This window comes from Acomys minous, assembly GCF_964271855.1.
Source record: "Acomys minous genome assembly, chromosome: 9".
In the NCBI taxonomy this organism is placed as follows: domain Eukaryota; kingdom Metazoa; phylum Chordata; class Mammalia; order Rodentia; family Muridae; genus Acomys; species Acomys minous.
In genome coordinates this window covers 67,947,182-67,966,393 of record NC_140490.1, presented here as the reverse complement: position 1 = coordinate 67,966,393, position 19,212 = coordinate 67,947,182, and the positions used below count along the sequence as shown (strand labels likewise).

General features: G+C 48.8%; 1 protein-coding gene across 6 annotated transcripts in view; it reads left to right on the top strand.

The window, feature by feature from the left end:
• Positions 1-19,212, top strand: part of RIPOR2 (RHO family interacting cell polarization regulator 2) — a 209,912-nt gene that overhangs the window by 108,245 nt on the left and 82,455 nt on the right. Inside the window, exon 1 of one of the 6 annotated variants that reach the window (XM_084794028.1) lies at positions 15,353-15,644. The exons of 4 other annotated variants lie outside the window; for them this stretch is intronic. In XM_084794028.1, coding sequence (XP_084650154.1) covers positions 15,581-15,644 — 64 coding nt within the window. In that variant the 5' untranslated portion in view covers positions 15,353-15,580. Of the gene's footprint in view, positions 1-15,352; positions 15,645-19,212 lie in introns of those variants that run through there. One more of the 6 variants, XM_084794031.1, reaches the window with a different exon arrangement.

Sequence of the window (19,212 nt, the reverse complement as noted above, 5' to 3'; positions counted from 1 at the left end):
GCAAGAGAGCACATGGACAGAACCTGGGACCAATCCTCTAGGTGGGAACTAACTGATGGAGACTTACTCGTCATCACCCACAAGGTTTGACCAGAACACACGGCTACTGGTGAGTGAGGTTGGAGATGGAACCTGCTACAGCAAGATAAACCAGAGCCTGATTAATGTAGTTCCTCTCTCCACCTGGAAAGACAGATGATGGCAGGCTTCGTCTTCTTTGTCTGGAAAGACTGAATTGCAATGTGCAGCACAGAAGAGAGTCCATGAGGGTGAGGGAGACGCCTCCTGCACTCACCATACAAGTGCCATGACCGAGTTTTGATCCTCGGAACCCACGTTTAAAAAAGCTGGGTACAGTGGTTCATGATTAGAACCCCAACACTAGGGAGGCAGAGAGGGCACCCTTAGGGCTCACTGGCCAACCAGCCTTGACAAATTGGTGATTGCCAAGTTAAATGAGAGACTAAATAAATAACTGAATAAGTAAATAAATAAATAATGTAGAGGAAGACACCCAACATTGACCTCTGGTCTCTGCATATATGCACACCCACACAACAAGTGCACACTCAAGAGTGTACATGCACATACACACATAATAAGAAAGCCAGTGAGCCTTCTAGCATTTCTGGTGTGCACTGGAAGACAGAGCTGGATGCTTCACACTCCTGAGGAGTGTCAGAGCTACTCACACTGACTCAGTGCCTTCCTGCAGTGCTCTGGGCAGGGGTTGACAAACCCTAGCCTTGAGGCCTGACTGCCTGCTTCTGCACAGCCTGCAGGATAGGAACGGCATTCACAGGTTAACATCTGTGGCTGATCTGGCACTAAGAGTCACCAACCGTGAACCCAAGTAAGCAAGACATTGTCCCAAAGAATTCTATTCTTGTCTTAAGAGAATGTGCATTTCTGGTTTATTTTCTTATTTTTAACCTCTCCACCCACAAAGCCTAAAATATTTACTAACTTCCTCTGTAGAGAAAAAAAGCCTATTGGTCTCTGGTCTGTGTGGACCATTAACTTCCAAGTCATTTTTATACTTATTTTTATTTATGTGTGTGTGCCTGAATGTCTGTAATGTGCACTGTGTGCGCAGGCGCCCTCAGAAGCCTGGACTTCCTGGAACTTGAGTTATAGGTGGTTGGAGGCTGAGAACTGAGCCCTGGTCCTCTGCAAGAGCAGCAAGTACCCTTCACCACCGAGCTGTCCCTCCAGCCCCTTCCAAGTCTTTTTGCCTCTCTTGTGCTCACCCGGCAGAGCTCCTTGGGTACCTTTTTCTGTAGCACTGGCTTCGCATTTGTGTCTTTTCTCTGTGAAATTCCCACATGAGATAGATTCATCCCCTGGGGTTTGCTTTATGTTCTTTTAGAGGGAAAATATGTCATCATACTGGGATTCTTTTTAATACCACTTGGAAAGATGATTTTTTAAAAAAGCTAGTACTTTAATACAGACTGTCCTGGGTGGGGGAAGGGAGAGAAGCCAAGATGACGAAGGAGAAGAAACAGGAGGTCCAGTGCTCTCTTCTCCCAGGCCAGCAATAAAGTAGCTGAAAGAAGATATTACATGTGAGGGGCTCAGAGTTTTCCTGGCTGTTCCCCTGCAGAGACTTTTCTCTCTCCCCTTGACTCTGAGCTCACAGGTCCCTAGGACCTTCCTGTGATGAACGGCTGATGTGCAGGCACAACTCCTAGCTGTCTTCCTCTATGCTTTCCCACACAGAGATGCCCCAGTTTACCCAGGAGCAGTGTGCTGGATATTAAGCACCAACTTTCCAAATAAATAAGGCTGGGCCCACAGTATCTTTCTGTTAAAGGATTACATGGAGTTAACCCAGTCTTTATTACCCTCACACAGTACCAGCTCTCTCCCACTACCCCTCGTCTGTGAGGCAGAGCCACCTACGTCTGCTCGCATGCTTGTTAATTTGAGAATGAAGAAGCCTTTGCAAAACAGACATGACAAGAGAAAGCTAAAAGCGTGCGCGCACGCACACACACTAAAAAAAAAAAAGAGCTACGGGCTCCCTGTTGCTAAGTGCTGGAAGAAACAGCAATGTCTAGTTCTGTTAAACATCTTTGGGCAGTTCTCACAGGCTGCAGGGGAAGAAAAAAAAAAAACCCTCACTACTAAAAAGACAGGAAACTCTCTCTTGTGCGCTGTTGGTGGGAATCCAAATCCACAGGAGTGTAAAGGGTGTCACAGATGTAGGCCGCAGAATAAAAGCTCTTCAAAGCATTAAAAATGGAGTTAGCCTATGATCTGAGTTCCCTGCTTCCGGATATACAGCCGGAGGAACTGAGAGCAGGGTCCTGAGATGTTCACACGTTTGTCCTCATAACACGTTATTCACAATGCCCACCAAGGGGCAAGCAGCTCAAGTGTCCATTGAGGGAGAATGCAGACACAGGGTGTGGGGAGTGCAGACAATGGAGTATTAGTAGGTCTTCAAAAGGAATGAAGCCCCCACACAGGCCCCAATGTGCATAAATCTTAAGGACATCATATTATGGAAAGAAAATCAGTCTCAGCAAATGTAAAATACCACACAATTCCACTTACATAATAAATTTTCAGTGATCAAGTCCATTAAAACAGTAAGTTGACAGTTCCCAGGGCTGGTGGAGGAGATAAAAGGTAAATCGTTGTTTAAAGGGCGTACAGTTGTGGCTTTACAAAGCAAAAGAGCTCTGGAGATTGCTTGCGAGACACTGAAAACAAACTTAATGAACTACGTGTGAAAATTGTTACAGTGCTTTTTTTAAATTTTAAATTATGTGTGTGGGTATGTGCGCCTGAGTATATGTGCCAGAGGAGGCTAGCGGAGGATGTCAGGTCCCCTGGAGCTGGAGCTACGGCAGTTGTAAGCTGCCCAGCGTGTCAATGGGAACCCCAACTCTGGTCTTCTGAAAGAACAGCAAATTTTCTTCCCTGATGAGCTGAGATGCTAAAAGTTGTGTTATGATAGTTTTACCGCAACTATTCACATATGCATATATAGACATATCTGTATATACATATCAGCATTTGAGAAGTTAGTCAGGAACATATACACCTTCAAATAGGAAATTCCTGGAAGTCTGTGTAGCCTTTCACTTGAGCCTCATGCATAAGCCTCTAACATCAGAGAACCAAGTTTCCACAAACGACAGATTTGATTCCAGGGAGCTGGCCCTGATGAAGGTGGACTCTATTCAACAGAATCTTAGAACAATATCATTCTTCCTGATGTTGCTGGAGTGTTTAGGGTCAAAGTCTTGGGTCTGGCAGCCCCGCCAAGCTAGCCATGGCCACCAGACCCCAGTGCAACCATTAAGAGCAAAAAGCAGGGAAAGGACAGTTATTTAATGGAGCCACATTGGGAAGAGGAACAAAGAAAGAAGTCTAGTGCCCCTGGAGTCAGTCTTCAGGAAGACAGACATGAAGTTTCAGGTTAAATAGAAGGTAAGAAGTGCGCACTGCTCAGCAGTCCTGGTCAAGGTGTGGGTGGCCCTGCCTATGTGACCTGTCTTGTCTCAAATCCTGTCTGTTTTGCAAATCGTCAGAACTGTGTAGATTCTCTTCCCAGAAGGCAAGTTCCTCCAGTCTCTGCTGCCAAGACTTCAGCCTTTCCCTTCCCCGGGCGTGGGATTCCTAGGACCCATCTTTCCAACAGCCCAATGGCTGAAGCAGGCTGGAGGTGGGGGACACCGGGACACAAGTGTTTCTTTTTAGAGTAGCTTTGCTCTCGCCAGGCCTATGACACTAAACAGCACGTGCCAGCTTTGGATAATGGGATTCTCTCTATGAATTCCTGCCTAATTGGGAATGGTTCTTAGGATTTCTACATAAACGTTTTATGGTTAGCCCTCACTGAGGCTCCTGAGAAGAGTGACCCCTGTGGCAGCTGTGGGCTCCTGAAGAACTTATGAACTATTTTTCCACCATTGAAAGACTGCCATTGGAAGTCTGCCATGTGCTGGGCTCAGTTCTATTCTGGTTCCTGGGATACAGCAGTGACTATAATAGAGTCCCGGGCCGGGTGAAGTCACCCTGTTAGAGAGGAGGGGTGCAGGCAGGAAAAGATGCAGAAATGCCCTGCTTTGGGGGAGAGAAGTGTTGTTGACAAATGAGGTGCAGGATGGGAAGGATCTTGGGCTTGGAGGCCGGGGAGGGATTGGCTGACAAGTGTCAGAAGCTTGAGGGAAGTCAGAGTCTGGCCCTGTGGACAGCCAAAGAGAGGGGGTTCCAGGAATAGCAAAGAGGCTGTGTCTGCAGCACAGGGAGGGACACAGCAGAGAGCGGCAGCGTGGGGAGCGCCGTCACTTGTAGAGCCCTATAGCCATGTTGTGAAGGCTCGGGTTTTTTACTTTGTGTGAGATGGGCGCCCTTAGCCAGTGCTCAGCTGAATGAGGGTATCTGACCCACCTTCTAAAAGGCACTCTGACCACTCTCTTAACAGCAAGGAGGAGGGGCTGGGCACGTAGCTCAGTCGGTTGAGTGCCTGCTTAGCATGGAGGAAGCCATGGATTTGGTAAGCTTGGCATAGTAGTGCATTGTCTGATATTCTGCCAGTCAGGTGATGGAGATAGGAAGATCAGAAGTTCAAGGTCATCCTTGGCTATATAATAAGTCCCAGGTCAGCCTGGGACCCAGGACAAACAAAGCTCTGACTGAAAAAAAAAAAAAAAGGCATAAAATACAAAGTAAGCAACCAATTGAAACACCATTAGAATAATGCAGATAATAGTTGATAAAAACTCTATTAGACTCTACTGTGATTGAGCCAGGGTTTGTGTAGTGGGAGGAGCCAGGGTTTGTATAGCGGGAGGAGCCAGGGTATGTGTAGTAGGAGGAGCCAGGGAATGTGTAGTGAGGAGAACCAAGGGTTTGTGTAGTGGGAGGAGCCAGGGTATGTGTAGTGGGAGGAGCCACGGTTTGTGTAGTAGGAGGAGCCAGGGAATGTGTAGTGGGAGGAGTCAAGGTATGTGTAGTGGGAGGCATAGGCAAGAATAAGACTAAATTTGGCTTTTCCTCCTCTAAGAGCATGACTCTTGGCCATGCCTACCTAATTTCTGCCCTGCTCAGTTTTGTAGGCAACTTTATTTAGCCAATCAGGGATAATTTTGAGGCAAGGTTACACAGTATCATTTTGGTATACATGAGGCACTGCTCATAAAACAGTTAGAATCTTGGGGGACAAGCAATTAACATCCAAATACACAGCACCAGACCATGCTATAACAGAGACCTACAGGGGTTATTGATTTAGTTCTCCTCAAAGAAGAAAGCAGAGGGGGGGTCTCCCTATTCTTAAACTCCCCATTTTCTCTTCCTCAAGGAGATACAGCAGTCTCCCCCAGTCACACATTCATTTAACAGTCAAGAACCAGCTTATTCACTCTTATTTCAACCCAAGTCCCACATGCTGTTTTCAATTGCTTCTCTCTAGTCTAATCTCCTTATAAGACAGGCCTTTGCAGAGGGGCTTTTTGTTGATGCACATTACTTTTTCAGTGCTGGGGATCAAACTCAGGACCCTGAAGATGCTAGGCAGCCGCTTTATCGCTGAGCTACAACCCCCTCCCTCTTTGTAGCCTCAAAAAAAAAAAATTAAAAGACCCTATTTCCATACCAGGAACTCTCCCAAATGCTGAAATAGACAGTCCAGTATTTTTCCATCGCCCAGCACTTGAGTTGAATAATGTATCTACTGCTGGACAAGAGTGCAGTGCATTCTGGGTCGGGAAGAGGCCCATATGTCTGAGGATCAGATGCAAACCTCCAGGACACAAGGCCTTCAGCTGTGGGAGTTGAATTCCTCTGTAAATTTGGCATCCAGGGCTGGGAGGTCGACTATTTAGAGCATGCCGAGAGCTGATCCTTACTCTGGCTTAGCTTCGTCTGTGTGCAGGGAGCAAACGCGAGCAGGTGTTCACACTTATCTTTCTCAAGTAGCCTCTTGAGGCTCTTTGGAACAGAGTCCACAAAAGAAGAGGCTGAAAGAGAGCCTCCCACTCCCAGCTTCAGCCCTGCCAGGAGACAGCTGTTTGGGCCTCTCCCTACAGGAAACAGAGCTGAGGTTCAGTAGGAGATGCTTGCCCACAGGAGTGCTGGCAGAAGCCACTTTCTTTGGAGATTTGCTTAAACCATTTATTTATTACCATTGCTGTGAACATTTCAGCTTCAACAGCTCTAGCATAAATGACCTATTTTGAACGTGACAGCCCTTGCACTTCAGCTGTGTGAATAATTTATGAGCCGCGAGAGTGCTGTCATTGCTCCGATATCACAGCACTCTCCTTTGCCTGGCTAATTACGGAGGGCAACGATGCTCTGTCCTGTTGTCACAGCTCCTTTGCGAAGCCACCAGGGACTTGTGTGTGAGCAGTGGGGAACTGGGCCAGGGCCTCCTCACTCCTGCTGCTACCAAATGAGGCTCGCTCGGAAGGGCTTGGATTCCCACTCGGACCTCTGCAAAGTGAAACAGTACCGAGCCCTTGGGATGGATCTGCTACTCAGCACCCTGGTTTTGTGTCACATGGGTGGTGCCCGGGAGAGGTGTGGGCTACGAAAGGGACTTAGGAAGGAAAGAGGTTGAAGACAATGGAGCTAGTTAGGATGGGTAGTGGTTCCATCTCTCCAGGTCAAGAGCAGAGAGCTGGGTTCAGAGCGAAGGGCCGGGAAAGCGAAGCAATGAGCTACAGGTTCACTTCTCCGAGGCATAAATGGAGATCCTTGGCGGGCTCTTCCCAATGGGCACCGCGGCCGTTTAAGCCATTTTGAGGTGCTCCTAGCTCTTTCCAGCTGTGCTTGAGCAGTGACAACCCACATAACCTCCCATGAAACCAAACCACACATGTAAGTAAGATGCATGAAAACGGAAGGTTAGCCACCAGTGGTAAGGTTCTCAGTCTGCCTCAGTCTACCATTCCTCCAAAATCACTTCTAGAGTTAAAGGGCTCTATTCGTGACTTAGAAAGGACCTGGCCCTTGCCGAGATATCTGCCAAGCTGGAAAGGGAATTAAACAAGCTTATGGGGAAAACAGCCATGACCTGGAGTTGAAAGGAAAATGGAAGGCTATTTACAGCAAAGGGGCTACCTGAGTAAGAAATACTTAAAATATGAATGATTAAAGAATTCTCTTTTAAAAGTTATGTGTGTGTGTGTGTGTGTGTGTGTGAGTGTGTGTGTGTGTGTGTGTGTGTGTGTGTGTGTGTGTGTGTATACACATATTTGATCTCTGATACAAACTACTCAGAAAAGGTCATTCAGCAATCATTTTGGTTCCTAATCTCTTGGAGCCAGCAGTCCGGGAGAGGCTTGAGGGACTGGATTAACTGGTTATTCTTCCTACCACAGCAAATAACCCACAGGATTAGGTAGGGAAAGCTTTGTGTCGATTTAAACTAAATGCACGGCTGACAAGCAAGTCCCATCTCTTATCCGTCCCGTTTCTTCTTATCTATGCAGACTTCGCACTGTCCTCCGCAGTCTCCTCCCGCTGAGTCCAGGCACTGTGCTCAGCCGTGCTCTGAGCTCCACCAACCCTGGCTGGTCTGTGCTGGTTTATTTGCAACAGTTGTGGACAAACGGTGTCGGCTTGAGGGACTTGGGCTTTCCAAGTAGACTGGGTAGCCTGGCCCTGGATATCGAGGTGTCAGCCTCCTCTGCAATGAATTAGAAGTGTGCGCCCTCACGCTGAGCTTTCTTACAGGGGTTCCTGGGGCTGAACTCAGTTTCTCATGCTTTTTGGAACAGGTGCACGTACCAAGCAAGCTATCCAACCAGCCCGGTAGATAATTCCTAAGGAGTATCCACCAGGAGAGTGAAGTCTGGAACAATCTAAAGTTTTGTTTGTACAGAAATGGGGGGGAGGGAGGGAGTAGAGGAACCAGTGACAGCATTGCAGAAAAACTGCTGGGCCAAAGGAGCAAACAAGAGAGACCAAAGGAGCAAAGGAAGTAGACAGAGGCTGTTCTCCACAGAACAGGGTGTGTATGGGGGGGGGGGGTTGGGATGTTTATAAAGGGACACAGCCAGCCAAAGATGACATTAGGAGGAAAAGTCTGGAATTTGTATCTTGAAGGAGGCCATTCATGCAGTCCTCACAATGAGTGCCCCCCTCCCCACCCCCACCACCAACCCCACTCCCCCACCCCCCACCCCCCTACTCCACCCCATCCCCTACCCCCACCCCACCCCACCCTGCCCAGGATGGAGAGAGGAGATAGGGAGATGAGAGTAAACAGAAAGTGGCAACCAGACAAACTGCAAGTCTGGGACTAGCTGCATCCACGTAGGAGCACTGAATGGATCACCTTGGAAGAGTTAATGATATTTTTTTTCTTTTTCCTGTGCCTCCAATGGCTTGATAATAGAAAGGGACATATTATGAAGTGAAAGTTTATTCCCAGCCTTAAAAACAAAAGTTCCTGCACACCGAGTTGTTAGCATTCTGCTTACAGACACCAACAGCTTCCAACCATGTCTGCTTGCATTTTGAAATATTTTATATCCATTTTGTTGTTCCCTAATACATTTCAGTTAAATGTATAGTCTTCATTCTGAACCTCTTGGTATTCAGAACTGAAAAGAATTGTAAGATTAGCATATGCTGAAATTTTTTTTCAGTCTCCATTGCTGGGTCTTAAAAGGAAATCTGAGGACCCTTGAAGATTACCAAAGCCCTTTCAAGGAGTTCTCCAATACCCTCAGTGTGTGTGTGTGTGTGTGTGTGTGTGTGTGTGTGTGTGTGTGTGTGCAAGTGCTCTCCCCAGAGCATGTAAGTGTGCCGGTCAGAGGTTGAATTTCTTCCTCTGTTGCTCTCCTTGTTTTTTAAGAACAGGGTCTCCCACTGAACCTATAGCTCAGTGCTTCAGGTAGACCAGTTGGTCAATGAGTCCCAGGCTCCATCTGTCTCCATTTCCTAAGCACTGGGGTCACAGATGCATGCTGCCACTTCTGGATCTTACACATGCGCTGAGCTCCAAATTCAGTTCCTCATGTTTGCAAAGCAAGCATTTCACTCACTGAGTCACCTCCATAGCTCCTGTTTGTTTGTTTGTTTTTGAGTTAGCCTTGGCTAGCTGGAAACTCAGTGTGTAGTCCAGTCTGGCTTCATACCTGTAGAAATCTACCTGCCTTGCCTTCCTGGGTACAGAATGCACCCTCAAGCTTGGCTTCATTGTTCCTAAAAAGCATAAAATGGCCTAATGATCTCAGGACATTATGTTGTATTATTTTTTTTATGTTAAAATGTTGTCTTAAAAAGTAAGGAATGACAGAATATTGGTCAAGGTTACATCGTTACAGAAAAAGACCTTGAGGCGCTATGTAATAATCATGTGTAAGAAATATGATACAAAGATTCTGAAGAAGAAATTTTTGTGCTCGAAGCACATTTTCTTCCCCATCAGCTTTTAGCATCCAGCTGTTTGTTTCGGCCTCTGAAGCCATCTAGTCCCTCAGTGCTGAAGCTACGCCTGCAGGTGGAGTTTAGGCTCGAGGTAATTTGCCTGAACTCAAAGGCCTGAATTCAGTACCTGTGAGGCACTTGTTTCTGGGACATAGTAAGATGCCAGCAGTGTTGACCAAGAAAGCTCCCCTTGCAAAAGCAAACACATAGAACAATGGGAAGGAAATGCCTCAGCTGGCTGCTCTCGTGAGGACTTTATCAGAGCACCAGGCATGGATGAAGGATAGGCGGTCCAGCTCCCTACGGTTCAGTAAGTGGTGAACACGTCCACTCGAGCTGCTCATGTGTCAACAAATGCAGACTTGGGAGGCTTTTCAGGAAAAGGTGGCATGGAAGTGCATGGTCACCTTTCTCACTGGGCCACCAAATGGCCCTTCCTCTAGACACATCAGCACACTCCTCGCCACCAGTGAGCTGCGTGTCGGGAGCTATGGTGAGACGTGTGCTAACCAACTATCCCAGAAGGCATGGGCGCGCATGGGTCTGTGCTCAGGGGGACAGAGGACCTATAAAACAACAACAAAAAAAAAAACAAACAAGCAAAAAAGGCCAGTGCCATGACGGAAGCAGTGCTGGAACACGGCTTTCTAGGCCAGGGGCAATTTTAAAGATAAACCTCAGTGGTAGAAGGAAGAGTGATAGCCAGAGAATCAGTTAAGAATTTCTAGGCATTGGAACTGGCCTGAGCTGGGGGGTAGGGGGTTGGGGGTGGGGGCGGTAGACAAAGGGAAGTATGGTGACCTGCCTGTCCAGACACTTCATACGACAGATGGGACACTGAGCCCAAGATTGACCAAGTCCCTTCTCGGCAGCACTGAGACAGAGCTAAAGTCTCCCAACTTCAAATCCAGGGCCTTTCCCTACATGTGAGATTGACAGCAAGGTGGGGACACAGCTCCTAAATTGCATCCTGATAATCATTCCAGAACTATCCAGGGCCATGTGACTACTAGCATGACACAGGGAGGAAGCAGGCTGAAAATCTTTCTTTGCTCTTGTATTTGGTTTTGTTTGTTTAGAGTTGAGTTTGTTTGCTGGGGGATTGAGATGGTGGCCCCCTATAGCTCACACTGGCCTGGCTTTGAACTCACAGCAACCCTCCCATTTCAGCCTCTCGCATGCTGGGATCCTGGTGTGTGCCACCAAGCACAGCTCTTGGAGTCTGCACTTTAAATTCCTACCCAGAATAAAGCATATGTACTCCATAAATTAGTGGTGGTGCAAGCCTGTAATCTTAGCTCTTGGGAGGCAGAAACAGGCAGATCTCCACGAGTTAGAGGCCAGCCTGGTCTACAAAGCAAGTCCAGGCCAGCCAAAGCTACACAGAGAAATGCTGTCTTGGGGGGGAGGGGACAGGGGAACTCAACCCCAACAGCATTCCAGGCAATGGTGTAGCTGTGCACTGGGACAGCTGAATGCCGCTAAAAGAGGGTCACGTGATCAGAGAAAGGACTGCAGCATGAGGTCATGAACTCTGCTCTGCTTGTGTACGTGAGGCATCCCACATAGCAAGAACAGATCCCAGGCATGTCTGATCACCTCTCCAGGAACTGTCAACTAGGCCAAGAGTAGAAACCAGAAGTCACCAGTGTCACAGGCACAAGGCACACAGAGAAATGAAGCAGGGAAAGTAGCTACAGCCGAGTCTCTGATAGCACCAATTAGAACACCGGCTTCACTTGGTGACGCCAGGCATTCCTCAGGCATATGCTGAGCTCTGTGTTACATAGTTCGGGGTTCTAAATTGGGAAGTCAAATCAGCTGTGCTTTGAATACTTTTCTCCTTTCTTCTGATGAGCTGTGTATTTATTAGCCTTCATCAGGCTCACTGGGGCCAATCCTGTTAACCGACCATTGGCTAAGACACACTCAAGGAGCAAGACACAGCCCTGCTATGGAAAGGGACAGTTGTCAGTGTTGCTGAAGTTCACACACAATTTCATGCTACCAAAAATAAAGCCGTTCCCATAGCACCCAGACTACTTCCTCTTCCCTACCTCACACCTCACTTACTCATCTCCAGACCCTCCCACCCCGGAGCAGGTCGAGTGACTGCAGGGCCCTTCCCCTGTGTCTGCCCCATCTGAGCTTGCTCAACCATTCACTAATAATAGCTACCATTTGTATTTTGGAATATTCTCAATAAAGAATGACGTGAGGGGATGGGTTAAACTGTGCTTTAAGGAACCATTCCTTTTTTTTTTTTTAAGTGAACAAATTTTTATGTAAGAGATTTTGGCTGTCATTCTTACACTGCCTGTTGAGATCACTTAGCTCCTTCAAAGCTGAATTCAACATTTCAAGACAGTCCTTTCCCAAAAGAGCTGATCTCCATCCAGGCATGCACGCAGCCCACATTTCTTTTATTTGAGCTTCTCTTATTTCCACTTGAGTGAAGAACATATTCATGACTTCAAAGTTCTCCATCTGAGATATCACACGCATAAGGAAGACACCCGCAACAGTGTGATGGTGCAAAGGGCTGGTGGCATTAATAACAGGCTCCTACTTTGAGTGTGAGGCCTGGAGTTGAAGACACGTGCCTTACTGTAAATGGATGGTGTTTGGTTTGGTTTTTGCTTTAACAGTGTAACATCGGCACATCCTACAGCCCTGAGGGTGATATCATAGGAATGAGCGGGGTCTAGATTCCTTCATGTTGAGGGAAGTGGAACATGAGGAGGTTGGGAGGTAGGGGGGGCAGACCGTCTATCCTAAAGAGGCTCATAAAGCAAATTGCTTCAGGAGCCCTTCTTATTTACCGACATAAAGAAGTGCAACTGTCTCCTAGTAGGGAGGCTCCCGTAGTATACCTGCCTCATGGGCAGATCGACCTGTGCTTCATAATTTGCCTGGGTGTGGTCACAAGAATGCTCTTGAGGGATATGAAGGCTCTGCTCAGTGAAGTTTACAGTATATAAGACTCCCGCTTAGGGAGCAGTGCCTAGCACCACACGAGAAGGTAGGAGTCAGGGGGAAACCACCTCTTCAAGAGTGAGGACTCTGGAGATCTCAGCAGGGCCCGTAGGTAGAGATGTCTGCTGCAGAACTTTGGGCCTGGCTTCTGGTGTGCACTCTTAACTCTGTTGCCCTGTTAGACAAATCACTTAACTTCTCTGGCACGTGAACCACACAATCCCTTCAGTATTGCCTTCTGTCTGTTTGGACCTGTGATGCCTGGTCCCTAACTCATGCACTTACCTGCTGTCAAGGATGGTCTGTGCTAGGACCCATAGGGGCTACAAAGTCACGGAGGGCAGATCCCAGGCCAAAGAGAGCACTCGCCTTGTGTTCATGATCCTCTTTGCATCATCCACACCCTGGCTCTCATACTGGGAACCCACTCAAAGAGGCACCTTACTCAACCCACCTCTTTTTTGTTCACAGTTTCAATTCTGCCCCAGGTGGAGGAGTTGAGCATCTCCAAGGTAAAGCTAACGACAGTGCCTTGGAGACCTCCTTTGGAGATAAGCCAGGCTGACAAAGGAAATAAAATGATGGAAGAGCCAAGGACTGCTTCGGAATTCAAAGCTATCCCTCTTCCATCTGATAGGTCTGGGCAACAGTGTATAAGGCAGAAATGTCCCTGCCCCATGAGCTCACAGGTTAGTGACAGAGAGTGAAGAGGCAAAGGATCATCAGTGCTTTGGAAGACAAGGGGGGATGGAAAGGACCACTGGGGCAGGAATGCACTAAAGATGATGCCAGTGGTCAGTGAAGACCTCGGGAAAGGCCGGGGAAGTTTAAGGAACTAGAGAGAAGCCCTGATGACAGCAGAGGACCTGTAATGGGTGGCTCCTGGGATCTTGTTAGCGATGGTGTTTTTAGTTATCTGTCTTGCTGCTGCTAGGATCAAATACCTTGCTCCATTTGAGGGGACACTGTTTGGCACAGGAGGGGAGTGCTGGTGCTCTGTTCCTTCTCTCCTCTGTATTCAGTCCAGGACCCCAGCCCATGGATGGAAGGTGCTGTCCACATGTAAGATGGGACTTTCCACTTGAGTTAACTTATCTAGAGAATCCTTCAGTCTTGTCCAAGGGCCTGCTGCCTAGGTGAGGTTAGGTCCTGCCACACTGATGATGGAGATGGACCACCAGGAGCGGTGTGGACTTTGGGTTTTATTCTATATTCCAAATGGGGAACCGAAGCAGGATTTGAAGCCACAGAGAGGCCGTGTCATGGTTTATAGTTTTTTTAAAAAGGCCACTGCTTCTGCAATGTGGAGAGACTGTTATCTATAACTGCCCAACAATTCACCAACATGCAGCCATTTAAAAGGACATACAGCATTAACTCACAGTTTCCACTCATCAGGAATCCAGGCCCCGCTTCTCTGTGTCTTCTGAAGATCGGGTGCCATGAAGAATCCGCCCCCACAGGCCATGTCTTTCTGCATGTACATCTGAAGTTGATTAAACTGGGTCATTTTGGACTGGTTGTGCTAACTCTCTTTAACTTTAGTTTGTCCATCTATGAAGTAGGAATCAGAATCCTGAAAGGTTATAGCCAGGTGTAGACAGCCCAATGCCCAGGGGACACAAGGGTCACCACAGACTGTATGTTTGATATTGAAAGGACTGATGCCTTAGGAACTTGTGTATTGTGCAGAGCACCCATAAAAAAGGCATACAGAGAGCCTGGGTCCATGCTAGGCTGCCATGCCATACAGCTGACATTGTCCTGGAAAGGAATGTCCACACAGGGAAGGTGGGTGCCGAGAGGAGGTGTGTTGACTTGAGAGAAGGGCATCCCTGGACAATGCAGATGGAAAGGGTAGGCTATCAAGGCTCCTCTCAAGCCATCTCTCGTGGCCCAGATGTGAGACATGACCAGTGCTCTCCCTTGGCTGATCTCTGCAGTCTTTGGTAAGGTTTGACTTGGCTGCTTGTGTTCTGGGTCTGAAAATGTCCCAGTCTCCTGGTGCTGCCATTGACTCCTCTCGTGGTCCTTATTGGTCAAGGTTTATACTTCTTGGTTCTAATGTCTTCACAGAGTGACTAGATCTCAGTTTAGGATGTGATGAGCGTGTTTGTGGAACAGTTTGGTTTTATGTGGTGTAGATACACATTTGTATGAATAGGACAGTTTTACAGATCCGGAAACTGAGGCGCGGTGAAGACTGGACTTAGGGGTGGAGGCAGAGCCTCCCCTTTGTCTCTGGGTCCTTGTAGACTCCCCACCCCATACATTTCACTCACAGGTGAAATGTGTTTTAATTGGAGACAGAGCTTCATATAGTAGCCTAGTAACCCAATGCTGCCTTGGGACTTACTGTGTATCCCAGGTTGGCATCGAACTTGCAGCAGTCTTCCTGCCTCAGCCTCTTGAGAGCCACCACACCCAGCTTCAAAAGGTCCTTTTTATAGAAGATTTTCGTCTGTCAGACCCACCTGCACTTTGAAAGCTTTAAGCATAATTCAAATCCACACAAAAGGGAGGTGGGTAAAAGACAAACAAAAACCTTTTTTTTCCCCCCTGTCATTGTGAGACCTCGAGGGCTTGTACTCAGCCAGAGTCCTTCCCCAGCCGGGTTTCCGGCATGACTCCTGCCTTGAGCCTTGTACTGCACTCCTCAGCCCAGCGCACAGTCCTCCCCCACCTCATCATTTGCAACGCACTGCCCTTTTTGAGACTCCCCAAAGGGCTGGCTGCACAGGCACTCTTGTCTCAGCTGAGATCTCCTCTAATGCTCCGTGTCCACCACCGGTCTCACTCAACTCCCCTGGGGCGGAGTCCTCCTAAGCTGCAAGACAAGTTAGCGTCCCGGAGCCTGGCGTGCAGGCAGACGATCAGCTGGAGGCAAGCACCCAAGCGCAGCCTGAAGGAGTCTGGCTGAAGGGACCATCAAGCAGCTGTCTCCACCCGCCCTCCTCCTCTTCCCTCCCCGCGCGGGTGACGCGCCAGCCCCCGCGTGCGCGCCTCCCCTCCGCCCTCTCCGCCGCCGCCGCGCTCGCTCCGCTCTCCGCCACCCGCGCGTCCCCTGGCCCCCCAACTTCACCCGGCGCCGCGGCAGCTGGACCGATTCGCGAGCGCTGGGGCCACGACTGTCACTCGCGGCCCTTTCCCTGTAGGCTGGGAGAAGCCGAGCCGGAGGTGCAAGGCGGCTAGTGGAGGCGCGTGGATGCCGAGGTGGTACATGCCACCCGGTATTAAGCGTCTCCGGGCACCAGGAGCGTTCTCGGCAGGTAGGTGCATGCGCCTCGTAAAGACAGTCTCTGTGTCTGATTTTGTTTTCACCGGGATGAGGTGGGTGTTTAGAAGGGTGTCCTGAGCTTGAATGAGCCTGGCATAGTAAGAAGAACCCTTGGGTGTCGGGGCTTCCTCGATCCTCCTGACGAATCGGGGGGTGGGTGGGAGATTCTGATGCGGGCTGAGAGGAGGAGGGAAGTTGCTGGCAGGGGACATGCAGGCAGACCCGAGTGTGTCCTGGACCGTGGAGGACCGGTGGAGGTTACAGACGCCTGGGACATTACCTAGGTTGGGACCTGAGAGGTAGGAGACGGAACCGGGAGTGTGAGCGTCCGCGGGTGGCATCGTGGCTGAACCTCTGGCTACCGAAAGTCTTCCGGGGGCCCCCAGCAGCGTTGGTAATCCAACTCAGAGGAAGGATCGCAATTTGCAAGGGCTTCGTGTGTCTCCAGACTGAGCAATTGAGCTTGGCTGGGACCCTGAATCTGGACTATGAGAATGGATGGGCAAGTGGGCAAGCCAAAAGAAATGTGTTGCTTTTGCTACCAACCTGTTCGGGAAGGCTTGTGTATGGGTCACACCTGGGGACACTCCAGCCCTAGCAGGTGTCTGTGGTATTGACCGTGCCTGTGAAGGCCGGTTCCTGCCTCAGCCTAGTTATTACCTCATGGCTCCCTCCCACAGACTCGTGGGTAGCGGTACACACAGACCCCTCGCTGTAGAAGGAAAATGGGCTTTGAAATTTCGCGAAGCAGAGCCATTCAGGTTTGAGAATGGCAGGACAGTTGACAGTGACAGCTCCTGAGAGAAACGTGGCAAAATCCCAGAGAAGCTGGCTGGGTTTTGTGGAGTGGGGGTGGGGCAGAGTGGAATCCACAGCCCATGGGCTCTGGTCTAGGGGATACATATATGTTGCATGAGTAACTGTGAAGAAATGTCAGCACATCATCCAGGGAAACAATGTGGTTGCCTATAAAAAGTAAAAAACAAAAACAAAAACAAAAACAAAAACCTCCAGGAGGCAGCCTTTCCTCCAGTGTCCCCTTGCAAACACGAGCACCCGCCCATTGTTTCCTGACACAGTCATATCTCCCCCTTCGGTTTTGCTTTTGATGTTCCTTGGTTGGTTTTGTTTGGGGAGACTTTTCTGGGTCAAGTTTGCCTAGCTCCTCCTTCCCACCCTCACCCCAGTGTTCCTGCTAGCCTACTTCTCTTAGAGCAACCTCAAGAATCCCATTCATAGGACTTAGCTCAGCCAGAGCCTTTTAACTGCTCTACAGGCAGAGAGGTCAGGGCACAGCTCCTTCAGAGAACCAGCACCCTCAATCCAGTCTCCAGCAATTAATTGTAAAGTAGCCAGTAGCCACCCTCCCTCTGTGGGAATAAACTGCAGAGGTGTGTGTGTGTGTGTGTGTGTGTGTGTGTGTGTGTGTGTGTGTGTGTGTGGTGTGTATGTGTGTGTATGTGTGTATATGTGTGTATGTGTGTATATATGTATGTGTGTATGTGTGTGTGTATATGTGTGTATATGTGTATGTGTGTGTGTGTGTGTGTGTGTGTGGTGTGTATGTGTGTGTATGTGTGTGTATATGTGTGTATGTGTGTGTATATGTGTATGTGTGTATGTGTGTGTGTATATGTGTGTGTGTGTATATGTGTATGTGTGGGGTGTGTGTGTGTGTGTGTGTGTGTGTGTGTCTGCTTGGGGTGACAGTAGCTTGAGGGAAGGGCCTCCTCTTTTCTCATCTGCTTCTCAAGCCATTCTGCATCATCAAAGTGCCTGCCTTCTGAGGTCCCATCAGAGGAGCTACAGCCACAGGGCGACTTTCCCACTAGAAGTTAATACATTTGCCTGTCCAAAATTTTGACTTCTCCCAACCATCTGAAAAAAGAACACTGGAGAATCTGTTTAGTCAAAACATATCGTACGTGTTGCTTTTTCAAAAGCCCCCTGATGGCTGTTGTTGCTCTCTTCCTCTGACACTCCGATGTGAGATGTTTTTGCTATGAATAGTTTGTCCGCAGTATAAATATAAAGAAATGCCAAACTAGAGAGAAAGAAAACTGAAAACATGGCCAGAGGCCTTGCCTGGAATCCTGATTACCCAAACACAGGTTTCATAAATGGGTCCTTTCCTTCTGTCAATTACAAAGGAGACTTATTTCCAGCAGAGAAGAGACTCGTCCCCTTTCAGGGGTGAAATGTCCCAAGTGGGCTAGGATATTGTTTGGATATTAGGAACTACACCTATATAAGCATCCAGGCTTTAGTCTTTGGGCTGGGGTCCTGACAGGTGCACTGACTGAGTCTTCCTTCACTAACACGGAACTACCCCTGCTAGGACAGACCCCAGGGCCGAGCTACGACACCAGCCATGTACCTTCTTCTAAACGGTTGGGTTGGGTTTGGTTTGGTTTGGTTTTTCAAGACAGGGTTTCCCTGTGTAGCCGTGGCTGTCCTAGATTCACTTTGTAGACCAGGCTGGCCTCGAACTTGCAGCGATCCCCCTGCCTCGGCCTCCCGAGTGCTGGGATTAAAGGTCTGCGCCACCACGCCCAGCCCTCTTTCTAAATGTAACCAAACGATTTCTGTTATTACCTTTCTCCCTCCCTTCCTGCCCCTCCCTCAACCCCTCATATGTGTGTGTGTGTTTGTGTGTGTGTGTGTGTGTGTGTGTGTGTGTGTGTGTGTGTGTGTGTGTTCAGGTGTCTTCTGTCAGTCTTCACCTTATTATTTAAGGCAGTCTCACGGGACCTGGACTTCACCCATTCAGCAAGATTAATTGGCCAGGGAGCTCTAGGGATTTCCCGGTCCCTGCCTTCTTGGTCCTACAGTTAGAGAGATGTGCCACCATACCCAGCTTTTCACATGGGAACTGGGATCTCCATGCTTGTATGGCAACCGCTTTACTGAGCGAGCCACCTCTCCAACCCCTCTCTCTGTCACATCTTGAGGTCTTATTACCCCACTTCTGTAAAGAGACCCAAACAGAGAAGGGCAGCTGTAGAGATCAGACAATATAGCTTTCAGGTTCCACCTTTGGTGGTCAGAGCTTTCTTACAATGGTCCTTTGGGCTAAAGAGTTTGCATTCAATGAGCTGGAAAAAATTAAAATGCAGTCTTATTTTTATTCTGAAAAGAAGCAACAAGTCTAAAACCAGTCTCTTGCTCTCCTTGAAAGGAAGCAAACGTCATTTTATCTGCACAATGGCTGGTCCTCAGGCAAAGGCAGACTCATTTTTCCGTCTGGGCTTCCTGAGCCTAGCACTGAGCAGGGGCTTCGTGCTTGCAAACAGATCTTGTAGCACGGTTATTCTCATCCACTAAGAAAAGCTGTGGGGTGGCAGCGGGGGTGCATGTGGGGGTGGGGGGTGGGGTGGGGTGGATGTGGGGGTGGGGGCGGGGGCATGGGCTGGGGGTGAGGGTAGGGGGGTGGGAGTCGGGCAGCTTGTGTTTGAGACCGTTCAACCAGAAAAGAATACCAACTGAAATCAGACAATGGGTCAAGGGCAGTTGGGGGTGGGGTGGGGGTACAGATAGGCAAGTAATTGGTCCCGCAAAGA